General features: G+C 36.4%; 1 protein-coding gene across 1 annotated transcript; it reads left to right on the top strand.

Annotated features, from left to right (window-relative positions):
* The first annotated feature begins 1,515 nt into the window (after positions 1-1,515).
* On the top strand, positions 1,516-7,517 carry LOC141638405 (O-fucosyltransferase 29-like). The gene is made up of 9 exons (XM_074447813.1): positions 1,516-2,128; positions 3,372-3,462; positions 3,854-3,930; positions 4,044-4,132; positions 4,232-4,421; positions 4,583-4,764; positions 5,346-5,448; positions 5,875-6,203; positions 6,850-7,517. The coding sequence occupies exons 1-9, from the start codon at positions 1,820-1,822 to the stop codon at positions 7,199-7,201; spliced, it is 1,722 nt and encodes a 573-aa protein (XP_074303914.1). The 5' UTR covers positions 1,516-1,819; the 3' UTR covers positions 7,202-7,517.
* The last annotated feature ends 1,723 nt before the right edge of the window (positions 7,518-9,240 follow it).

Here is a 9,240-nt window from a genome sequence, read left to right as displayed (position 1 = left end):
GGATTGTTATTGAGTATTTGTTGTTGGTTATATTTGGTATGGAGAGTTGATTATTCAGTTGAGCATAACACTGAGGGTGTTACTGCCAGTTGTGCATAGCGAGTGATCGTTACTGCCAGATGTGCATAGTAAGTAATTACTACTGCCAGAGATAGTTGTGCTTAGTAAGTAATTACTACTGCCAGGTGAGCATGGTATGCAAGTACTACTGCCAGTTGTACATAGCACGGTGTTATGGGGGGTGGTGTTACTGCCAGTAAAATAAGTGAGTTGTATGAATGAAGTGATGAAAATTGAAGGATGTCTGTTTTGGTTGGGTTAATATTGTTGTTTAGTTTATTCTTACTCAACCTCGTGGTTGACAGTGTATTCGTGAACACCCGTGATGAACCATAAATGGAGAGCAGACTTGCAGGTGCTTGAGACTAGCTGACTTGGGAGCATTGGGACGTGAGCTCGACTTGGACCATAGTTGTTATCTGAATCACTTAGTTGAATTTGTTCACTTTATTTATTTCTGTTGCGAGTTGTAATTTACTTCCTCCTATTCACCATTTTCTTCCCCTTTTCTTTTTGCACAAGAAATAAGAAATTGATTTTGAACCACACAAAATACACTACCCCACATGCTATTGAATTTGGACCACACAAATCAAACCCAAAAAGGAAATAGGGAAGAAAACGTGAATAATCCGTTTAAGGAAATAGGGAAGAAAATGGTGAATAGGAGGGAGTATTTTTTATTAAGTTTTAGTTTGGATAATTTGTAATAAACATGTAATCGCTAAATTTTATCTAAAGTACTTTGGTTTGTTGTATTTTGTTATTCACTACCTCGGGAAATCGAGATGGTAACACTTTTATTTATTTGGGAGGACTAGCTAAAAGCTCCTGATTAAATGGGGGTGTTACAAACCTAATTCGTGGTAGCGTTGGAACGCCGTTGAACATGCCGGAGTAGTTTGTGTGATGTTATCGCTTTGTGTTAGGCCCGGGACAGCGGTGAGTGAGTGGTCGTCGCGATGGAGGTATATTCGGAATAAAGAGGAAAAATGTGTTAATAGCATCATTTGGTAATATTTGGATTTATTTTAGAGATAAAACGGATATTCAATCTTAAATAAGACGTACTGAAATAAAATACTTAAATGGTAATGACACCGTATATACAGATTTTTACCTTTTAGTGTATCACTTATAAATTAAATTGACACCTCAATAATTTTTAAAAGGGACTTTTTTCTTGAGAAAAAGAATCCGGTTTTGCAAAAATAAAAGGGACTAAGACCATAATGCATTTTTAAACAAGAATTTATGATTTTATTAAGGATTTGATGAGATCAACCCATCTAGTTTTCTCTCCGTTGACAAATTAATAATCACAGTCAATGATCAATATTGATTGTGATTGCAAAAAACAGTCACTAATCAATAATCAATGCGCAAACAAAGCATATATAACAAAAAGAAAAATAAAAAAATAAAAAATAAAACCCCTTTTTGTTCATCATTTTGCAGTCTTTTCACTTTAATGCACGCTTTCTCTCTCTTCTTCTTCACTGTCTCACAGCTGCACACACTCTTCTCTCCTCTCTCACTCTAGATCATCTCCATTAAATTCCTACCCAGATCTTAAATTCCCATAATTTAAACTGGGTAGGTCCCCAATTTCTCTAATTCTCTCTCTTTAATTTCCCCACTATTTCAGTGCCCACCTAATTTTTCAATTTTAGGGTTTAAATTCTTTAGAAAATTCCCAAAAGCATTCATTTTTAGTGAATTGGGATTATGAAATTGAGATAGCCCAAAAAAAAAAAAGATGGGATTTTGGGGTGGGAAAAATTCCATCAAAAATACTAATTGTAATGTTAATGGAAATGGAAATGGAAATGGAAATGGAAATGTTGTTGATTTATTTGTTAATAATGATGGAAATAATGAGTTGAAAGTTCAAAAACAACATCATATAAATTGTTGGAGATCTCAAAGAAAGCAATATTCATGGTCACTAATATGTGGGATAATGTTGTTTGCTCTTGGTTTAATTTCATTGTTTACTGGACATGTTGTTTCTGATCTTGAGTATTATTCTCAACGTTTGATAAAGAAGGGCATCTACAACAAATGGGTATACTTACTTTCTCTTTACTACTTTCCTTTTTATTTTATTTGGTCGATTTTCGTTCGAAAACAGCCTCTTTGTGTTGATAACAACATTACCTATCATAAATTTGGAACTTTTAAGTTTGAACTGTGTTATGTCTTAATTTAGGAAGTACATAGAATTTGGATTTTAGGTTGTTTCCATTTTTCTGATATTTAGTCATTTAGATTGTTTCCCATCTTTATTTTGGATTCTGGCTATATTTTTCTCTCACGTGTACAATATGTTCTAGAGTTTGTAATAATGCACTATCTCAGTCCCAATCATTTGTTTTAATTTGATTAAAACACGGCTCACGAAGAATAAAAAAGTAAACAAATGATTGAAACGGTGGGAGAATTTTGCATTAGTATACCTGTTTGTTTGTTTTTAGTTTCTGTTTTGTCTTGGATCTTTCTTTTGTGCAATTAATAGTGTAACATTTTTTTGGTAGCAGGAAATGTGTTCTTAATTGTTGTCAGTCAGACTGTCACTACTGTCAGCTTGGCATTCATAGTTAGCTATTATAGAAATCTTAGGTAGATTTTTTTTCAATCAGAGAAGTTTTCCTTGTTTGGAGCTGAACTAGTGAATGCTAGCTCCTTTGCACCCTTGTCTGCCTTGCATTTCTCCTTTTGTATTAGGGCTTGTGGCAGTGATTAAATAGACAAATTGATCTCGCGTCACATTGACCAGGATAGTATAAGCCTTGTAGAGAAGTAGTCTATGGATTTGTTGGTGGAAAGAACTTTGTTTACTGAGCATAAATAATGTGTCGGCTTGGGTTTTTTCTCCATCACTTCCTGTCTTAGAACACTTTCTTAAGCGTTTTTGCGTAGCTGATCAATTGACCCAGAGAGGGCCGGATGAAGGGCAGTGTTAGTATTCTGTTACAGAGCATAAGGTTTCTGGATTACCTTCATTGAGTATGCGTTCATGCACCAAAAACTAATATGAGAAGGCCTTTCTGGTGAATGAATTAATTTGCCATATAACTAAATGAGACATATTTAAGTATTTGGGTTGGTCTCACATTTGAGGCTGTCTCATACAAGAGTCGCTGGAATTTATGAGACATAAGCTGTCACCACTGTCCTTTACATGCAACTGAACATATCCTGGCATAGCAAGAGGTGATGGGTTCCTGATAAAGGCCATGCCTGTGTATAAATGACTTGCAAATTTTAAGTCTGCACTTGTACAATCATGTTTGCTATCTTTTTTGTAGGTTGTGGGTCATCGTGAACGAATTAATATATGGAAATCTAGTTATACAGAGGTTTACTATGGATGCTGTAAACGAAGTCGACATTTCCGTTGTAAGTCCCATTCATTTTTGTTTTGTCAACATGCATCTGCGAAGCCTCGTAGCATATAAAGACTGCTTCAATTGAATAATGTGTCGATAATTGCATATTTGCAGCAACTGACTGCTATGTCGCAATAAAAAGAAGTGCAGTCCATTCTTTTTTTTCCTTGCCACTTTCAGATGTTGCATATCTTCTGCCTGACAATTGAAAACTTGGACAGTTACCTTTCCTGTGAATTAGCTATGATTTTCATTTCTGTGGTGTCATATCATTTTAATTAGGTTTTGTTTGAGTAAACTGCATCAATCATCGTAACTCTCCTCCACTCCTACTCCGAAAAGTGAAATGATTGATATTCCGGGACTAATGCTCTTGTCTTATTCTTCATGGTTCAATAAAGCTGCTATATCTGAGAAATACTCAAATGGCTATTTGCTTATTGCGACTAGTGGAGGGCTCAATCAACAAAGGATTGGGGTAAGTGGAAGGTCATTTGTGCTTCACTCATGTGAATGCCTTATTTGAAAATTTCCTGTTTTTTCCCCTCCATTCTTCATGGATAATATTTACTGTCATTTTTTTTTCCACAGATAACAGATGCTGTAGTTGTAGCTCGAATACTGAATGCTACTCTCGTAGTTCCATCTCTGGATCATAATTCGTATTGGAAAGATGAGAGGTAATTTGAGCTCTTGTTATATGAAGTTTGGTCTCTAAATATATTATGTTCATTCAGCCCTTTCTCATGTTTCTGAATATTCTTTAATCTGATGTGCAGCGACTTTGCTGATATTTTTGATGTTGACTGGTTCATACATTCTCTTGCAAAAGATGTGAAAATTGTTAAAAGAGTACCGGATAAAGTCATGAGATCTATGGAAAAACCCCCATATACTATGCGAGTGCCAAGAAAATCAACCCCGGAAGATTATGTTGAGCTAGTCTTACCTATACTCTTGAGAAGACGTGTAAGAAAATTTTATCTCTTAAGGAGTATGTTATTTCTAACTGTATAATTTTCTATATTTTCTTTCTAATTATGGCATCGAAAGAATTACTTAATCTAAATGAAAGTATCATGTGTTCTCGTTTTATAATAATGAGCCTGACAATGATTAATTTTGTGCAGGTTGTGCAGCTATACAAGTTTGACTACAGGCTAGCGAATGACCTTGATCCAGAACTTCAAAAATTGCGGTGTCGAGTTAATTATCATGCATTGAGATTTACCAAACCAATACAGGAACTTGGTGCTAAAGTAGTACTGAGAATGCGACAAATGGCAACGCGGTTCATCGCGGTGCATTTAAGGTTGGTTAGATTCAATTATCTTTGGTTGTTCATGGGACTCACTTACTCTGCTACTGTTTGTATAGTCTCTCCAGATCACACCCCCCGATAATTTTGTGCTTGTTTATGAGGTCACTATTAGCTATTCACTTGCCTAATGTAGTACTCCCTCCTTCCCATTTATACTCGTCACCTTTTGACTTTGGCAGTTTGGTTATCAAACGATAATGACTTTACCAAATTTCTCATAATGTACAACAGCTACAATGTATTAAAATTATAATATAAAAATAGTTCAAACATGGAAAATTTTACCTTATCGCTCCATTTGTTTGGATAAGTTAATGGCATGTTGACATCGGTTGACCACCAAGGGTAAATGTGGACAATAAACTTGGGATTAAGGTTAGCTTATACTCAGCAAGGTTTTACATTTGTGCATTGACAGTGGACTCAAGGACACGCGTGGAAATTGTAATCTATTACAAGTACTAATTTTGGGGAATTGGCTTGGCTTGGCTTAATTTTGTCTTGTACAGAGTACAAACTTAAGAGTACAGTTTCTTATAACACTGTGTTGTAATAGTTCAAACTTGGTGCAGGTTTGAGCCCGATATGCTGGCATTCTCTGGGTGCTACTATGGCGGGGGAGAAAAAGAAATAAATGAGCTTCGTGAAATAAGGAAGCGATGGGATACCTTACCTGTGAGCTCCTATACTTCTCTGTATTTAATAAAATTTCCTGCTTGTCCAGTTTTATGATGCATTCTCACTTGTCTAAATCTTCTCAGTTTTAGTCTATTTTTAGTCTAAACTCAGGTCTGGCACTATACATGGGCAGTATATGAATATTGGAATTTTTCTTGGCAAACTAGATCGCTGGTTTATTGTAGTGTGATTCTAGAGATGTAATAGAAATATTTATAAAAAAGGAGTTTCCGTATCTAAATTGGTCAAGACACTTGTTTGATCGTATCCTTAAGTCACTTTAAATTTAAGACGACATTTGACACTGTGCCGTATCGTCACTTGTCAATAAGTCTGAGTTATATGCCTTGAGTTCCTTTTCCTTGTATTTTATTCGGGGTTGTATTCTAACTCTTCTTATTATATATCCTGTGGTTTCTCTAGGACTTGAGCCCACTTGAGGAGCGTAAGAGAGGGAAGTGTCCACTCACACCTGAAGAAGTTGGTGTGATGCTGCGAGCACTTGGCTATAAAAATGACACCCACCTTTACGTGGCATCGGGCGAAATATATGGCGGAGAGGCTACTCTACAACCTCTTAGGGATCTTTTCCCTAACTTCTACACTAAAGAGATCCTTGCTGGCGAGGAATTGAAATATTTGCTCCCCTTCTCTTCTCGCCTTGCTGCCATTGACTACATTGTCTCTGATGAGAGTGATGTATTTGTCACCAACAACAATGGTAACATGGCAAAAATTCTGGCAGGTCGAAGGTAAGACTTCGAATCTTTCAAGTAATCTTTATTGCTTCCTAATATTTCTGAGATCTTGATTTGGTCAAATAATGTTAAGGTTATCTGTGTTGTCTATACCTCAAGAGTTTGGAAAAGCAAATTGTGTGGTTAATAGTTCTGATAGTAAAGTAGTTTGTCCCTTTTTATTTATTTTTTTCCCATAAAAAAACTTTATAAATGGATAGAAGGTAAATAATAAACATGATGACTGATATAAAGTTCTAAAGGAGACTGAACTTGTCGAACTGGTGATTGTTTGATTTACTTTTATCTTATAATTTCTGCATACAATTATCAATGTAGTTTACAAATGACATTCTGGGCGATTCGTGAACAACCTCTTTATATTGTGCTCACTGGGGGTAAAGCTGCCTACATTTGACCCGTCTTACCTCGCTACCTGCGGGAGCTGTTGAGTAACTTTGGTAAAGCTATAAATCAATCATGTGGTTCTGAACCTGCTGTCTTCATTGTCAAGTGTTTTCCATGTCTACTATTTAACCCTACATTTTCTTTTTGGTGACACGGATGGGTGTCAAACCTAGGTCCCAAGTGACTGAAGATACTCTGGTAGTGAGTGTTGCATATCGACATCTAACCTGGAATATTTTCTCTTAATTTTCAGAAGGTACATGGGCCACAAGAGGACGGTTAAGCCTAACTCGAAAAGGCTCAGTGCTTTATTTATGTCTCGAGACACAATGGACTGGACTACATTTGCCAAAAAGGTAAAGTCGGCCCAAAGGGGTTTCATGGGAGAACCAGATGAAATGAAACCAGGAAAGGGGGATTTCCAAGAATTTCCCGGGGCTTGCATTTGCAAGAGGCGAAAAAGGCCATCCATCAATGGGACTTCTGATGACAACGAAGATATTTCCATAAGTGATGACTGGCGTAGACTCAGTAACAAGACTAGTGTAGAGAAGTCCGGTTCTCCCAAGGACACTGACCTGGATGAGTTCTTACGACGAGTATAACTGTCCGAGTTAATGGCCACAATCATCACGTGTCATCAAAAATAACCCGTATGACTAGGTCCGTCAACAAAATTTGAGCTAGATTGATGTAAATATGTGATAGAAGATAGAAGATCCAATTGTTGATAAACATTTTTTGCCGTCTATATAGCTTAGTTCCTAGAACTGATTTATGTGAACAGTGAACATGTAGGCGAGAGTTCTATCCTTAGATGTTAGTTTACGCGATTAGTATCGCTACTTATGCCTTGATTTATCATTTATGTTGTTGACATGCTTGTTTGTTTGAGTACAAGTGTTGGCTTTTGTCTGTTGACATTGTTTGTCATTCAAAACCAGTTTCCTCTGATTGTGTTAAGATTTGGTATTCCAAGTGTAACTCTTTAGTACTCCACCCTTTTACTCATGTGAAAAGAAAAGGCCAAGAATAAGAATTACGAACCTCACCTTCATTATAACATGATTAAAATGTCTTAGGAACCAAATCAAATTTATTTGTGGGACATTAGAAAAGATCACAAGTTCGTCTTAAATTTGAAATTGGTCAAATTTGTGTGATTGGTTGGTTTCATCCCCACGTAGTAGCGGGGCAAGGGTAAGCTGGGCTGGGCCACGTTTTTTTTTTTAAAAAAAAATTGTGTTGGGATTGGGCCGGGCCTTGAAAAATGCAGCACTAGTCTGGTCCAAGGTGATGACCGGGTCGTGCCAGGTTGGGTGGGCCACTGAAATTCAGCCCATAAGACAGGGTTGGGCTGGATTGTCCGCTACAATGCACAACAGCACAACTATAATCACATAAAACAAAAGCGAACTCCTAAGGCCTTGAGAGAATATTGCTCATTTATACAAATAAGATATTATATGATTCGTTCAATCTTAGAATGGTTATGTATATGAGTACGTCTCAAGTGAGACTAAATGATAAGTATTGCCGAAATGGAGAATCGAAACAATAATCCATTTATAACTACACAAATTCTCATTGAAGACGGACATATCCGTCACAAGCTGAAGACGGGTCAAGTAATACCCAAGTCAGTAGATAAGACAAAAGTAGAATGCCTAGGGAGTAGCGTTTTGCTTTTGTCTTATCTTCCCACTTGGATATTACTTGACCCTGCCTCTTCACTGTGACAATTCTTCCCGTCTTCAATGAGTTGTATACTTATAACTAAGAAGTTAATGAAAACGTTCATAAAATGGGCTATAATGGTAGATGATAATATCCACACTAAAAGAAGCGAATATTCTTGACTCTTGAGCAAGATATTCTCATACTTATGTTTCTTTCCGTATATGGTATGAACAAAATAAATATGAACATCATTATAGGGGAGCACTCATAGTTTAGTCAAAAGTTAGGTGAAATGCTATTTCAAATTCACACACATTTGTATCGTTATTTAGGTTGATTTAGGGTTCAATCAAAGATCTAATTGCAACAATATTTAACATTATCTTGAAATTGTGCATATGCTATCCTAATTAGTTCAATTGATACCCATTAGAGTCAACTCACATTGTTATTGGTGGAGCTAGGAAGACTAGCAAGGGCGTTCGCCCTCCGCTGTCGGATGGAAATCGCAAAAATTTTAGTTGAAATTTTCTAAATTTTTTGATTTCCCCATTACCATTAAGATATTAACTGTTAGCCTCCGTTGAAAATTTTCGCCTTCCCTAGGTTCAATTCCTGGCTCTGCCACTGCATATTATTATGCATAGTCGTATAGAATTGGTAAAGCTGACCCGACCGAGTAATCCACAAATAACATTATACCTCCAGTGGTACAATAGCATCATACAACCAAGTTATATCTTATCGAGCTTATGTGTAATTTTATCGAGCTTTCTTAAAGTTAATTTTTTTTATGTTTAAGTGAGTGAATTCAGAAATTTTATGGTATAACTCGACTTTTTTAAAACAAAACTCGAAAACTTTATTATATAGCTCAGATTCTAGAGCATACAACTGGGTACAACTGATTGTAGGATCTATTAACTGCCGAGTAATCCAAATCGAATCCAAGCAAACCCGACCA

This window comes from Silene latifolia, unplaced genomic scaffold (assembly GCF_048544455.1).
Source record: "Silene latifolia isolate original U9 population unplaced genomic scaffold, ASM4854445v1 scaffold_20.1, whole genome shotgun sequence".
Classification (NCBI taxonomy): domain Eukaryota; kingdom Viridiplantae; phylum Streptophyta; class Magnoliopsida; order Caryophyllales; family Caryophyllaceae; genus Silene; species Silene latifolia.
This window is presented reverse-complemented; position numbering and strand designations above follow the sequence as displayed.

Excerpts from the sequence above, each read along its gene's own strand:
- LOC141638405 (XM_074447813.1), top strand. The coding sequence starts at position 1,820 with ATGGGATTTTGGGGTGGGAAAAATTCCATCAAAAATACTAATTGTAAT. Across the intron at positions 3,463-3,853 it reads ACGAAGTCGACATTTCCGTT|CTGCTATATCTGAGAAATAC; the intron begins GTAAGTCCCATT and ends GGTTCAATAAAG. Across the intron at positions 4,765-5,345 it reads TTCATCGCGGTGCATTTAAG|GTTTGAGCCCGATATGCTGG; the intron begins GTTGGTTAGATT and ends AACTTGGTGCAG.